We start from the raw sequence: 16,330 nt of genomic DNA, 5'->3' as shown, positions 1-16,330 counted from the left end.
GCTGCTACACAGCTCCTTGCAGCACTGAAGGTCAGCAGTAGTAAAATTCTGACTGAAAGGATGCTAATGGCTTTTTAAAGAGAATGTTGGAAGACCACTCATTTGATTCCTTTTTTAGTAACAGCCAATATTATTTAACATTTAAAAATGGCACTACTATGCTCTCTTTCAATTATATTTGCTGACTTTTCTATAGTGAGCAAAACATTCAGAGTAAACTAAGTCAAGTAAGATTCAACTGTGTTTATGAACCTCATTGAGTTTTTTGGGTCTTGTGTAATGGATAACACTACAAACATTAGGAATCTGAAAGGAGAGGCAATAATTCCTACTGAGAAAGGGAAATGGTGGCATTTTTGTAAGAAATATAAGGAGTTCCAAAATGCCCCTCTAATGTTCTGTTCAAGCAAGAAAACAAAATCAATGAAGTTCTCTTAACACAGACAAATTAAGTGCAGACTGCAACCCAAAATAACTGTAATGCCATGGAAGAGGCTCCAGTTTGAGGGACCCTGTTCCCAGCCATAATGGGATATAAGTTTTACATTCAAAATAACAAAAGCTTTAAGTAGGATTCCAGAATTCCATAAGACCTGAAATGACTCAGTAACAGCCATCCAGTCCTTGGGATCAGACTAGGGATGAACTCTTGGGATGGGTACAGTGTCCTCAGCACCCACAGTTCTGCTCTCCAGACCTTCCATTGCACTGCACCGTGACACAACCACCTTCCTATGAACTCCAAAAGACCAAAGAAAGCATCTCTTTGTGTTTCAATCTAAAAACCCTTCAGGGCCAGAGAGCCAAAGCCACACAGCCAAGACAGAAGCCAGATGGGAGCCAATACAAGTACCAGTGACTGGCAGGAGTTCAGTTTTCACTGTACAACTACTTGTCCTTCTCAGAAAGAATTTTAAACACCCACATTAGAAACTGATCATCTTAGTCCTACAGAAGTGACAGCATTGGATGCCACCATCTCTCTGCACTTTGTGTTTTCCTCCTCCCCCAGCTAAGGTGGGTTTACCTACCTAAACAAACAGAAATCGAAGTTCCCTCATGTATTTTGCTAGATCAGCTTTATGTTACACCTCCTAGAACACAAGTGAGGGAAGCAAAGTGACACATCCATTCTGGGAATGAAAAGTTATTTCAATATTGAAATTATTGAGCTTGAAATTATCACTCTGAGGTGGGACATCGTCACTAAGACAGAGGGTTATTCAAACATTTTAACATGGACAACTGAATACAGAAATGCTAGCAATGACACTCCAGTAGAGGAAAATCAATCACACCTCCAGTTACAGCTGGTAATTAAAAATAGATGCAGTATATTAGCCTTGAGAAATAAAAATGCATAGCATTTTGACAACTACTGATTTGATATTACTGATTGACATTTTGACATTACTGACTTGGATCACATTAAAACTCAGCTTCCTGCACATTTCCTGGGTACACATTCAGCAAAAGCTTGCTCTATGAAAGACTATCAACTTCAAGCAAATAAACAAAAAGTGAAAAGTGTGCACAGGAGTATCAATCCTCATCTTAATATCCCCTCTAGCATTAAACTTGCAGAAGAAAATTCCTGCTTATCATCATTAGCTAATTAATCTCAAAATGTTCTCTTCTATTTCTCCTGGGAAACAAGGAAATGTGGGAAAAGGTGACTGCTCAGACCTCTTCCAGTTGTGGGTATCCATAAAGTCTCCACAGTGTGCCTGCCAGCAGTTCCTCCACAGAAGCTCCCCAGCCTCTGCTTTGCCAGGAATCGGGAAAGAAAATCTCCCCATCTCAAACTTTGACCTATACCTCTCTATCTCTCATCCAACCATCAGGACCTCCCTGCTGTGTTCAGAAAGAACCTGCAAGTTCAATTTTAATCCTGTTGCTCTGGATATCACCTCAAATTCGTTTTCTCAAGCTCTTTTTGTGTTTTGATCTCCGTACACATTGTATACCTCTTCTACCAGGAGGAGGGGATTTTTCTCTTTAAAATATGAAGGGTGTTTGTGCCAACACCCTTGAGTTCAGCAGCATCTGGCCCTTGAAACATAAATCCTTGTGTCTAATGTGTCTACTTTCTGAGGCATTTCCACTAAAAACATTTGAGATGCTCTTAGACAACCATCAGCTCCCTCAGAACAACATCGGATGGCATGTAAAGCAATCAAATTATTTTTGTTTAAGGCTGATTCATTGCACATTCAACACAGCTAATCAAGTTTCCACAGAACTCCAGCATCCACTAATTCCAATTTCAAGATTTTCTGAGTTGAAAATAGTGTAATTACATGGGAGGAATTGCACCTACCTAGTGGATCTTTAACCAGAAAAGGTAAAATTCTTTCAGTGGATAATAACAGACTACAGGAATGCTGAGTTCAGTCAAGTCAAGAAACCGCATTTTAATAAATGCCAGGTTCTGTACATGTCTAGTCTGCTGAGAACTGTGCATTTTGAAAACTTTATGTATTTATATGTATGGTTGCAACAGGCCAGCTTATACATACATAACTATCTGATGATCAAAAAATCTTTCTCAAGGAATAGTGAATCATCAAATAAATATGTAACAATTTTCAGCATTATTATTCAGACTTGTTCTGGAATAACATTTTTAAAGCTACTTTTTGCCACCAAAATCTAAAGGTTTAGCCACAGCCTTTAGAGAAAGTCTATCAGCAAACCAGTGCTAATGCTAACCTAAACTGAAGCCAGCTTAATGAAAGAGCAAGAACTTGGAGATCAAGACAAATGTTGCATCAGTGATTGGCCAATTTTTGTAGTTCTGGAATGCCAAGGGAACTCAAGTCCACCTGGCCCAGATTTCTGAGAAGTATAAACAGGCACAGCTCAACTGAACCCAAGGAAACTACAAAATCTTAACATGAAGATCTCAGACATTTTCCTTTTTTTTTTTTTTTTTTAATTCTTTCAAACACTGAAGTAAAATAGAAGACTCAGAAACTGTAATTATGGACAGAGCTTATGCACGCCACTTTGCCTAGCTAACACTAGTAGAACTAACAGGGGCCATACAGTAGGAAGATCTTTAGGAAATACATTAGTCCAGCTTTCAGGACATTGGATCATCTTACAAAATCTACCATTATCATTTGACAGCACTCAGTTTAATAGGAGGCAATTTCAAATAGCAACCAGGGACTGAACTGCAAAATAACCCAACAACTCAACTTTGAGAGAACCGTGGTTCTCTCTTAGGTTTGAAAGAACATCTTGTTCATAACTATATGCTATTTTTCTATAAAATAGGATATCAAGTTCATAAAGTGGGTGAAATGGACCACCTCAGGCAGCACAAGCCATGAAAATGTCAGCTTACTTGTTCTGTGTTTGTAACAGTAGGCAAAGTCACTCAAAGATAAGTTTTGGGAAGTTTGTTCTTCCACATATGTGGAAAACTGTCAGCTACTATTGCCCTCACTGTTTGCATTACCTTATGGTCTGAATCCTGGAAAAGAATCTTATTAAGCCAAAACCTAAATACACACAGGATAAAGACAGACCCAGACCCCAGAATTACTTTATTAAGAAAGTGCAAGAGAAAAAAACAGATAAAATAATCAACTATGGTCAAAGTTTTTCAACCAAAGGCCTGAAATCCAGAGCTTAAATCCAGATATACTCTCATAAATAAAAATGATCTATCTAAAGCTGTCAGAAATAGGAATTCATACTGAAGACCTCATCAACTCTCTGACTTCAAAATACACAAATGCAAACAGCCTCCCAGCCAAGGATAGAAACAGAAGCTCAGACTCTATTCTTAAAGCAGGTCTTTCTTTCACCTTTGCTCTACCTACCTCAGGCTCAGTGCTGGCCTAGATCTCAGCCCAATTTCCACTAGTTTTATGAATTTACATCTGAGTCTCAACACCATTTATGAATTTACACCTGACTTCCCTCTTTCATAAGTACTAGGCCTCTCTGTGTGTATATTTGCACACACACATGGCAGGGAGAAGGGATGACTCTCCAATGTCAAAAAATCAGCTGAATGCTGCACTCCCCAACTGAGTTTGGCATACAAAAATCATAGGCTGTTCACAATCCTCAGTTATATTATTCATGCAGAATGCACTCAGCATTCTATTGTTCCTACTCTCATTGCTTATAAATGAGTCTCTGCTTCATCTGGGGATGGAAGTTCCTTTAAGCTTCCTTTACTAAAAGTACTTTTGTAATGAGATATAGTGTTAGCAATCAGAGGGTTAAACAAGTTTCTGGAAATGTTTATGCTATTGGAGAAAAAATGTATTTTTTTCTTTATTGAAGGAAAAATGAAACACTGGATCCTGCTGATTTATTTTAGCCAATCTGACACAGAGGTTCCTATTCCTTCCTAAATGTTTCAGAAAACAATGAAGTTCTTCATTTCGTTCTCTCTTACTGCAACATGACTGATGGAAAGTTCTTCACATGTTAAGACTCTTGTTTTTATACCTCACTTAAATATTCCCAACTCTATCATATTAAAACATTAACCTAAGACATGATCTTCAAATGCTGTGTCTGGCACAAATACTATTTCTCATGACAGGACATGAATTGTTCCAGTAATGGCAGGTCCCTTTTGTTAGGGATCTACAGTTACACAAAAAGATACAAGCCTTTGTCTAGCAATATTGCAAATTCATGATTTAGTTCAGACTACCATCATTCATCCTGGGGATTGTGCAAGATTCTAGTGCATTCCCCCAGATTAGAGTTTTTTCAATTCAAATTAAGTTAATTAATAGTGGGCTGAATTGTGAAAGAAAAAGTAAGTTAATCAGATGGCAACTGAGTCACTTTTAGCTGAGGACATCCTTCTGTTTTAAAACCAGTATCACCACGGTTTAAAGGGGAATGGGACTGCCTCCTTTGTCTCTCCATTCTTTACCTCTCTCACTGCTTTTATAGTTCAAAGGACTTCTTCATGCTGCTACTAATGCTGAAATATTTTAGATCCAAAAGAGACAAGAGGCTGGCTGCCACCTGACATACTGAAACCAGAAAACTGGAGAGATCCATCCATTCATACTTTGGAGTGAAAGGAAACTAAGTTTTTTGAACTAAAAACTCAAGAAATGTAACGGTTTGCCAGTTAATGGACATGCATTTATATTTCACTAATGTTAAGCAGAGAAACAATTCCATCTCTTTCAAAAGCCTTCTCTTGTCTTCTGGCAAATATCAATGGACTTTATGAAATTGATAGGTTTTGTCTTTTTCATATCAACCCCTAATATATTCGCTCTTAACTGAAGTTTAATGAAGCCATTCCCAAAAAGCAGTATCTTTAAGCCAATAATCTCCATCTTCTGTGGATTCTCCTAACACTCTGCACTGCCTTCATCTGCCCTCTCCTCACCTGGTTTTCTCCCTCTGGTAATATTCTGATTTTTATCACACCAGTGCAAACTGGGTAACTCCAGTGAACTCCAGAGAAATATATTTCTGGACTTACACCAGAAAATGTAAATTGAGCTGAACAGTATTTTGTTTGCTCATTAAAGGCATTTTTCCCCTTTAATTTATAAGGAAAAAAAATAATGAAATCTGGATTGTATTGCTCATACTCATCTTCTACAATACCATATTCCTCCAAAGACCCTACTGAAAAAAGCTACTTACTTTTTCACTCAAAACATATGAGGAGAACTTGGTCTGCAATTAATAGAGGAGAGAACAAAAAGTATTTCTTTCAACAAAGATCAGCCCTGTAGGTCATTTGAAGGAGGGACAGTAGTACAGAATTTCAATTGGTTTTTGAAATAGCAGCTTTTAAAAAATATATTTGCAGTTTAAGTGCAAGGTTTTTCTTAAGAAGACAAAAAAAAAAAAAGATTCCAAATACTTCTGTCACTCCTATATTTCAATTAGTTTTGGTGGGTGAAAGATGAGAAATTCAAACAATTCCACATAACATGGAGAGTAAATAACCTCCAAATCTGGAAACTCGTTGGTGTGAGCAACCAAGGACAAGTGCCCAATGCAACACATCCATGGAAAAAAGTGCACTGAAAAAAGCTGGGGTTGTTTTCCATTTAAATCCATGCCTATTCAAAACAGACATATCTGAATTTCTAACAGCACGCAAAATCAGTATTCATTTACCATAATAAATGCCTTTTTCATCAACTAACACAACAGAATAGATACAAATGAACCAATCAGGGATTTCCAGTGAGCTATCAGTGTTAGAAAAGCTACTCTGCAGATTCCAGTTGAGTCACCACAGAGGAGGAAAAAAAGCGGGGAAAAGGGGGAAATAAATTACTGTGTGCAACTCCATCTGCAAACTGCTTCTCCCGCACTGGTATGTAATAAAACGTGTTGCTAAGATACAAGCTGCTAAAGAAGTTCATTAAAGGACACTTTAAACAAAGCTGCCAGACTCTTTTCCCTTTAAAGACTGCTTATTTGGTTCTGTCCCTTGTGTTTATAATTAGATCCTCTATATGAGAGATTGTGCTCCATTCAAGCCCACTCAGCAAAGAATGTTAATAAAATAATGTAAATAAGGCACTGCTTTAGGTTGTACATATTTATGGGCTGCAGAGCGGTTGATAGAAATGCATCTGGACTCCCCCTGCATTTTTAAATGCAAAATAAATGCTTTTCCAAGTAGTTTCTTCCTAAGCAGGAGCGCAGAAACATTACCTTCTGCACCCAGCACTCTGACCTAACTTTCAGAAAATACTTTCAAACAAAGAAAACTGGCTTCTTGCCTAAAGTTTGGAGTATCTGAGGTGCCTCTCATATAGGCTTTTATACGCAAGCCTTTGTTACCTACACTGAAATAAAGGACAAAATTGTTTATGTCTTTCCCCTGGCAATCTTTCTCTTTTTCCATCTATATACAAATTCCTAGATGTGTGTTAATGATTTGCAGAATTTCCTTGATCTAATATATTCACAAGTCAGTCTGTTTTGTAATGTATTATTGCCAGAAAAGATGCTATCAAATAGGTCTTTATCTGACCTTATGTAAAATACTTTTAGTCCTCATAGTAACACTTGGATGGTAGGTGTACTTAGGCTTTTGTTTTGTTTGCAGAGAAGAAAATGGGCAAGATGTACTTTGCTTTCAGTCGTGGTGCAATGATACTAAAGAAATAATTTCAGCATTTATCTGTTTGGCAGTTAATAACAGACAAGATGCATAAATCACAGATGAGAGTTAGTATCAGTGATTATATAGGAAATGTTACTTGTCACTTTATAACCTGCATCTCGTACTAAATTCTGTACTGCAGTCCCCAGTATGTATATATTTTTAATTACATTTTCAGGCTCATTTACATGCGCATATTGGCTTTCTGCCTGAATGATATCAAAGACCTTATGCTCGCACCCAACCACACACACACACACACAGAAGCAAATTTATACAGAGACATTCAAGTCTGTACATTTCTGAGAATGGAAGCTTCTCTCTTCGTCATCCTTAGAAAAGCTTTGACTCACCAATAAATCTTTAGGCAATCTTAGCTGATTTGAAGCACTTTTGAAAAACAGATCATACTAGAAAATGTAGGTTAATCTCTGCTGCATGTCAAAAGTATCAATGATTCTCACTTGACTCAATTATCTGAAATGTAATATACAATTTCACATTCTGTAACCTCATAAGATTTGTCATCAATAGCTGTGTTGCACAAAAAGGCAATTCCACTCCTTCTCCCCAGATAATACATAAGCTACATCACAAAGTACCAACAGGATCAAGCTAAATTAATGTGGAAACAAAAATAACTCATATGCAATATAGACTTAACTTCTGTTTCAAGGCCAATTATATGCTTCTCTCAATTAAACAAGCAATCAAACCAACCTTCAGGTGAACACACTGTTCTGGCCAGAGCCTCAATACCCAGCCTCTTAAAACAGAATTGCAACTCTGAAAATAAGATTGCCTCTCAAAAGCCTAAATTAACGCCACCCATCATATCTACAGAGTTCTCAAGTACTTATTGTTTTGATTTTACTGCAGCTGCACTTGTGGTCAATACTCTGGTTTACTTTAATTCAGTTAAAGGATTGTTTTATAGTTGAAACTTGGACATATATTTAAGTTCTCCATGGGTTAAAAAAAAGGAAGATATGCTCCTATTTCCTAGTCCTCTGTCTATTAACCAGAAGGGTCTGCCTGTACATGTGCAAAAAGCCCTGTGGTACATATTAGATTTCAATAGATGCTTACTATTGGCAGTTGCAGGTTGGAGCGAGAACTAAGCCACATCAGCAATTTCATATGACACTGTGGAAATTGCTACTGCATAACAATAAGCAGCTGATTCAAAAAAAAGAGGGGTGGGAGAGAAAACATTTTTCATGGAGTATATTTTAACTCAAGAACAATTCCAAATAAAAAAATAGTACCACCTCAATTTAAAAAATAATTATATAAAATATATGTGTATACAAACATATAGGAGAAGTGTGTCATGAGGATTGGACAGATCAAATATGAGTCTATTTCACTGAAATAATTGTCTACTTTAATGGCAGAATGACAAATTTGCATTACAATTAGTCCAATTCTGGTACTTTTTTGTTCTTTTTTATTCTTATCTTAAACTTTCAGACTATGTTCCTACTTCCCTTACCTCCAACTCCTCTGCATGTACCAGTTGCCCTCCTTGACATTATGGCCACACATACACCATTTAACATGGCCTTGTCTTATTGATTTGCAAATTTCTATCCTTGATCTCTATTGCTTAAAAATGTTGTTGGTGCTTCAGATTTTGTTTTGGGGGAGAAGGGGAGTGGGAGGCATCATTTTATAATCAAGTACAAAAATACTGCATATAATATCCTTGATCACAAAGAGAAAGGCATAGAAGGAAAAGTTAAAATTAACTTTGTATGAACATCTTTATATGCCTTCATGCTTTCAACTTGAAAATCAAATCTGCAACAAGATGCAAAGGGATTTTCTCTACCTGAACATAGCAGAAGTGCTTAGACTGGTGCAATATCCCATTGGAAATGTTATTTAAAACCACCATTCAAAACTTTTTTCTAACATCATGCTATGGAAAGAAGACATTCCTCTTTTCTTCCACAGATACAAGGAGTCTGCACACCAAATGAAACAAGATGAACTGGATCAAACATCTGCCAGTAAATACTGTTCTGGATGAGCCACACACATGGCATGGACCAGTGGAGATTTGGTTCCATCAAACCAGAGCTCCTGGCAAAGACTCCTGTAGAAGAAGCACAACTTAACAGCTACCCAAGTGTCTGCTCAAAAATTAAAACAAATTCTAACTCCAAGAGGCAGAGTTCCTACACAGATCTAAAAGTACCTTTAAAAAGTCTCCCTACTAAAGTATTGTGTACATCTGAACAAATACCTGTTTGCTGCAAGTATAAATTAGATATTTTAGTGTGTAACAGGTAGCAAGTGTCGTTAGTGTGAACTCAGAAATGAAATAAGATATTGTTGGCATAATTTCTTTTTTCTAAATAGACAAAGGCATTGTAGGGAAAAAATTGCTAAATCACAGGGATAATCATCATAGCCAGCTCCTCTAATGAGGCATCATGGGATTACTGGAGTTATTATAAGAGTCATCTTATTGAAGAAATTCAAAGTTAATTGAAATCAATTGTACTGTTCTGACAGCAGGTGTTTTAAGTGGGTAAAATATCAAAGTGAACTCTTTAAAATGGTTAGAATGAATGTAACATTCTCTTTTCAACAGTTAGCCCTGCCAAGTGATACACTGCACAAGTAGAGAAAAGTGTACAGTCAAAGAAAAATGCTGGAATGAAACAGCAGCTACCAAACAAAATGGGGTTCTAACCCCTCTAGCAGAAATTTTTGTTACAGATGTGTGAATTCCATGAATCTTTTTAAGGGCAACCTAATGGCAGGCTGAGAGCCATATTTCCATTCTTCCATGAAAATGTCCTTTATTGCCCTTTTTCTCAATATGACATGGTAATCTCAGTATGCTGTTACTGAAAGCACAAACAGGATGCTAGGATTGTCATCATGCAAACTATAGTCCTAAGGTTCTCCTCCAAGAAGCAGGAGGTAAATCCTTCCCTAGTTTTTTCCTTCTTTCTTTAGATGGCAATACATTGCCACCTGATTTTGCAAAAAAAAGAAAAAAAAAAGAGAACTGGAACTTTCTGGGAACTGGAGCTCTCTAAATTACAATCCAGAATCTTTACTCTGATCCAATAAGTTCATTTAATTCTACATTTGTTCAGGATTCCCAGCAAAGTCAGCATGACCTCATCATACAGAAGAATGGCAAAGTCAAGCTCGTATTTAATACCTGTTGTCTTTGTGTTTCTAGACTTAGTGCAGTGATAGAAAAGTTTAATACTCTACCTGGGAGCCCATCACCCTGACATCCAGACCCAGACATGGATGTAATTCTTGCCACAGCAATAGGGAGGGCTGTGCATACCTGGGGTCAGAGTTTGACATCAGGTTCAACTCAATCTGCAAATGCCTTTCAGATCGTACCTGAGTTTTCACGGAAGCTTATAACCCTTATTTTATCATAATAATTTTGAAATAATCCAGCCATATTAAATACTGAGCTCTGGCAGTATCAATAATTCACTCTTTAACTCATGTAAACAATGCTGCCATTTGCAGGTGCAGCCCAGCAGGAACTTCAAGAAACCCAAAATCCACTTCCCCCTCTTCCCCAAAACAGAGACAATATCAGCACAATGAGACATCTTGAGCTAAACCATCTCCAACAACTTGCACAAGAACTGTACTTCAATTTTAACAAGTCTAACACTTTCCACAAACAGGTTTTGCTGGTGATCATCACAGGAAAAATATAGTCAGTGATTTCATTTCAGGTATACTACCCAAAAAAAAATTCAAACCAGCAATAACACAGGCTGAGCAAGTCTGCCTGAAACCGATTTCCTAGAGATAGCAAATCTATTGCATAGATAGCAAATTATGGTAAAGAAATGAGGCAGCATACAAGTGAATGGCACAATGTCTTTCAGGAAGGCATATTTCTACTACTGTGCTACAGGACAGGCTGTCTGAATTCAGAGTTCATCATGGTCAAAAATATAGTGGCCCACACATGTTCATTGTTAAAGACCTGGCTTGCCACCTAACACTTATGTCAGTAAGGGGGAACAAGGAAAAGTGAACTTCCAATGGAGGCTAAAGATTTTTTTTTTTATCCTGATCTATTAATTAATAAAAGACAACTTTCTAGAATTAAGAAGACCCTTAACAACTCTTTAAGGACATAAAGAAACACAAGCAGCAGAGCACCTCTGGCATGCTATTAAAGCCAATGCTGGCTCTTATGATGGCTCTTTTATTTACATATAAATGCTTGTTGCTCGACAATTTAGATAAAAATGTTACTGCTGCTCTGCATGTGCTGTAGATTGAAGGTGTAAAACCACTGGACTAAGTAATGGAGTCTTCACACATCATATCTTATTAAAGAAGAGGTAACCCATTCTCAAATGTGATGACAATTGATCAAAACTACAGCGCCTGAGAGATGTACTTGTGACAGAAGCCTCAACTGTCTTTCTGAGTTGGATGCCAAATTAAGAACTTATTGAAGTATTGTCTTCCAGAATTAAAATTATGGACCTAGAGTACTTTTTTGATGACACTGAAAAATATTAAAACTATGCTAAATTCTATATTTCTCTAACCCACCAACTTAAAAAAAATATCAATGACTAACCAGAGATCCTTAATTAGGATGCAATTTTAAATCCAGCTGTACATAAAAGCCTACTTCATAAACTTCCCTCAAAAGTTAAGTTTGTCATTCAGTTCTTTCTTGTCGTCATTTGTAACTTTAAATAAAAGCACACATTGCCACAAATACCACTGTAGCCATCTACAATGAGAAGTGATGAACAGGGGCACTGAGGGATAACATTCACTCCTGCTATGTTCCTAACAGGTGTAGATGGGGTTTTTTTTGTTTGTTTGTTTTACTGTTTCATCATTAACATATGCAGTTAAATTGAAATGCAATTTTAGGGTCTTTTGCATTCGGTGTACACAAAACCAAAGGTAAACATTATTGAATTATGAATTAGTTGTGCCTAAACAAATCTTGGGGGGGGGGGGGGGGGGGGAGGAATAAAGGAGGAAGGAACGTAAATACATATGTAAAAATAACCCCCCTACTTGAATGGCCTATTTAAATTTACACTGGTGTCTCCATGAAAGTGAGGGTATGACAGCACCAAGCAGCTCCAGGATTAGCCCATCTGTGCTCTCAGTGCTCCTTCTCCTTGCCCTCGAGGACGTAGAGTTCATGTACAAGCCAGTACCTAAAGAGCAGCTACTAATTATAGCAAGTCTGCAAAGTTACTCGATGGGTCTGTGACTTGATCACAAGCTAAGACCTCCAAACTCATGTCACTTGTGACCTGAGAAAGATTTCAGTGTAGACCTCTGGAGGTGGCAGCCTGGAGCACAAGGACACCACACCACCAGCCAGGCTCTTAATTATGAGCTCTTGTTGCACAGGATGTTGAAAATAGTCAAAGAAAACTAGAGTTTTGCCTAAAAATAGGATGTTTTCTGCTAGGCCAAATTTGCTGTTTACAGAATTTAGGTATTTTATGTTTAATTACTTCGTGGTCTATAGATTTATTTACAAGATTATGAGAATGGTAAGTCATAAATATACAAGAATTTTTTACTAGTTAGTTTGGATTATACATAAATATGCTGTGCAAGCTTAGCAAAAACCATTTTCCCCAAGCTGAACCAGAATGTTCAAACTGAATTTTCAAATGTGTCTCTCTGCCTTATCTAAATTCCAACATGACATATAATAAATAGCTTCTCATTTACTACGATCATAAAAATTTAAACAGCCTTGAAATAGTTGCTACAATACAGGGGGAAATGATCAAATCTATATTGCAAATGCCCACTTAGAACAGTAAAACTATTTTGATATTAGGGAAAAAGCACATAAAGATTTCCTGTATTGTTGCAGGAAAGGCTTTTACCTTGCTATAAGAAAAAAAACAAAACAGGGTTCTACCCAATATAGTAGTATTACAGTCAACAATTTGCTGTTTTACACTGCAAAACAAGGACTAACAGCCCTTACATATCATGTAGTGTCAGATTCGCTTTAAAAAAGAAACTATCTGATTTGATTCTATACAGTGATTAAACATCTTTGTGCTCTGCTGAGTAGGGTATTCTCTCCCCTCCCCCCTCCAAAAATGGCATCAAAGCAATCAAAATGGTAATGTTCAGCATGAATGGGGCCCCATCCCCCACCGGCAAACTCCGCAGACTTTTCTCCATGTTAGGAGGAACCAACACCCCTTCCTCACAAAATGGAAGCTTCCACTACCAAACTGAGAGCGCTGACCAATTCTCATTACAATAAAAAGGAAAAAAGGGGGAAAGGGTGGCGTGCAACCACCGCCCGCAGGCACGCAGCCACTTCTGCAACTTTTAACCGCAACTCCAGCAGAACAAAACACACAGCAAAAGGGGAAAAAACAATCGGCAACAACGACAAAAAAAACCCCAACTCAATAAATAAATAAATAAATAAAGCAAACAAAAAAGAGGGAAAGCGGGGGAGCGGCCGGCGCGGCCGGAGGGCGCGGGGAGGGCCGGGCCGGCTGCGGGCGCTGTCCCCAGCGCCGGTGCTGAAGGGCGAGCGGAGCTCAGCATCCCGCGGGGCGAGCCGCGAAGTTCAGCACCGGCACGGAGAGGGTCCGCCAGCTCTCCCGCCGCCTTGGCCAGCTGCCCTGCCCGCGCTGGAAGTGCCGGCAGAGGGGCGAGCCGAGCGGCGCTGTCCGCGATGCTCGGCGCCCCAGAAACTTTCCCTGCGGGCCCCCTCGGGCACAGGGGTCACCCAGCACAAAAACAGCCCCGAGAAACTTGGGGAAGGGGAGGAGGCAGGGAGGAAGGTTCCTGGTTTGTTTTGTTTCTCTCTCCTCCGTTTTGGTCTGGTTTATTTTTTTTCTTTTTTTCCTCCCCCTCTCCCTTAAACAGGTTAATCTGGTTTTCTTCGCATTATTGTTTTTTTTTTTTTTTTTTGGAAGGGGTAGAAAAAAGTGAAAGTGCCTAAGTGAACTCGAATCAAAAGCCAACACGTCAGATCAGACCAAGGGAAGAGAAAGGCAAGTGGGGAGGGAAAAGGAAAAAAAAAAAAAAAAGGGAGAAAAGAAATGAAGTGATCAATAAAAATCAGTTTTGTAATTAAAAGCCAGAAATAGCTCCAAACGGGGCTCCAGCCTCCTCCTTTTCAACTCTTGCTCTGCACATTACACAGAAGTGCACAAAGTAGCCCAAGACAGGAGAATTTTCCATATTCCTAAAACATGTCGACCAACTCAAAATGGACGCCTCTTTTTTTTTTTTCTTGCGTTTTAACTACTGCTTATCTCTTTACTACTAGTACTGAAATAATTCTTTCCCCCAGCAAGACATCAGAGAATCCGACCTCATTATCAAAACATGCATTTTCTGACTCTATGCAAAAGAAAATGGATGTTATATCCCCAGCCGCCAGTATTTTTCAGCTAACGCAGACACTTTTTTGATGTTTAGATAGTGCATCATAAAAACAAGAAGAAATACAAACACAACTGAATCGATCTGTTCCTTACTTGTTTCTCGTTAAGAGCTGCTATTCTCGATTGCCTTTCATGGATTTGTTTCTTAAGATCCCCGTTCTGCAAAAACGGCAACAAGACGCATATTAAAGGTAAAATGCAAACTAACCCCGTGATGAATAAACTTGCGAGCTAGAAATTGTTCAAAGGCAAAACCATTCCACCGAAGCCGTACGGAAGCATGCACACACAAAACACCCTCCTTAGCAAGAAAGCTCAGTGCAGACTACAAAATGAGATCTCTTACTGATAAAGTTTCTCGTCCTGCTGTCCCAGCACAACTGCGCTTATTACGGCAGGGATAAAATACTGAAGAAGAGAAAAAAACAAAACAAAACAAAAAAAGGATCTGCATTTACCTGTGGATCTTGCTTCATCTGTGCAACTAGTTTCTATTAAAAAAAAAAAAGTCTCCCCACAAAAAAGGAGGAATTAGAAACTGTTTCAAGTTTAATGGATTTTTTTAAATGTATGTATGTGTGTGGACGGGGGAGGGAGGGGGGTAAGGAACAAAGAGGCAAGTAAACACTGCGAGTCAGTTTCAAGCAAAGCTCATAAATATTCAAGTCTCGTCCTAATCTCTCCAACACACACACACACACACACACACACACTCACTCACACTCACGCCAGCACCGACTGCAGCGCTGACTCCGCATCTGCACCACGCACACACACAAAGTCATGCGAACAAGCCGGCAGAGCGGCTGGGGGAGCGCTGGGCACTGCGGGGGAGCCGGGGTCCCGCCGCCCCTCCCCGGGCGGCCGCGGCCCCGTCCCTTTACCTGGTGACACTGCATTTCCACTCGCAACGCCTCCCGACAGCCCTGCCGGGCGCTCTCACATCCCACTCAAGTTTGTTTGCTGCCTTGGGTTCGTTTGGCCTTTTTTTTTTTTTTTTTTTTTTTTGGGTTTTTTTTTTCCTTTCTTGCTTTTTGAAACAGACCCGACAGCCAGCCGCCCCTCCCTCAGCGGAAAAATGGGAGAAAATAATTTTTTTAAAGTAAGTCAAAAAGACCAAAAAAAAATTTTTAAAAAAGGGAAAAACAAAGCGAAACAGAAAAAAATTAAAAAGGAGTGGCGGCACCAAGAACAAGACGGGCAGGACAGCGGGCAGACACAAGTTCTCGGCGCGGTGCACGGCAAGTTCTTCGCCTCTTTGCGGGGCACACGGACTCGTCACTCACTTTCCGCCGGGAGTGGGGGGCGGCCCTCCCCGCCCGCGCTGCCCCCCCTCACACACACACACACACACACCCGGCCCGCTCGGCCTCCGCCCCGCCCCGCGTCACCGCCCCCCGCCGGGGCCGGATGGCGGCCGGACAGGGACTATGTTTATTTATTTCCCGGCACCGCGGCGGGGCCGGGATGGCGGCCGGACAGGGACTATGTTTATTTATTTCCCGGCACCGCGGCGGGGCCGGGATGGCGGCCGGACAGGGACTATATTTCCTGGCACCGCGCGGCCGGGGGGAGCGCCAAGTTGTGGAACGGCCCCGGCGCGCGCGCGCGGGTGCCCGGATGGAGCGGGGGGCGGAGGAGGGAATGGAGGGGGGGGGGGGGCGGTCTCGCGGCCCCGCGCGTGCGCGGAGCGGTTCCGGCCGCCGCCGCCGCCACAACAAAAGTGGAGAGGGAGGGGCAGGGCCGGGGCTGAGGGCGGGAGAGAGGAGACAGGGGCAGAGAC

At 40.0% G+C, this 16,330-nt stretch overlaps 1 protein-coding gene across 1 annotated transcript in view; it reads right to left on the bottom strand.

Moving 5' to 3' along the window:
* The window catches only part of PHF21B (PHD finger protein 21B), a 121,592-nt gene extending 106,213 nt beyond the window's left edge, over positions 1–15,379 (bottom strand). The window contains exons 1-2 of the mRNA XM_021529911.3: positions 15,006–15,379; positions 14,641–14,706 (exon numbers count right to left, since the gene is read on the bottom strand). Of these exons, the coding sequence (XP_021385586.1) occupies positions 14,641–14,706; positions 15,006–15,023 (84 nt within the window). The 5' untranslated portion in view covers positions 15,024–15,379. The remainder of the gene's footprint in view (positions 1–14,640; positions 14,707–15,005) is intronic.
* Between the last annotated feature and the right edge of the window lie 951 nt (positions 15,380–16,330).

This window comes from Lonchura striata, chromosome 5 (assembly GCF_046129695.1).
Source record: "Lonchura striata isolate bLonStr1 chromosome 5, bLonStr1.mat, whole genome shotgun sequence".
NCBI classification, from domain to species: domain Eukaryota; kingdom Metazoa; phylum Chordata; class Aves; order Passeriformes; family Estrildidae; genus Lonchura; species Lonchura striata.
Note: the sequence above shows the minus strand (reverse complement) of the source record. Positions and strands in the feature narration are given on the sequence as shown.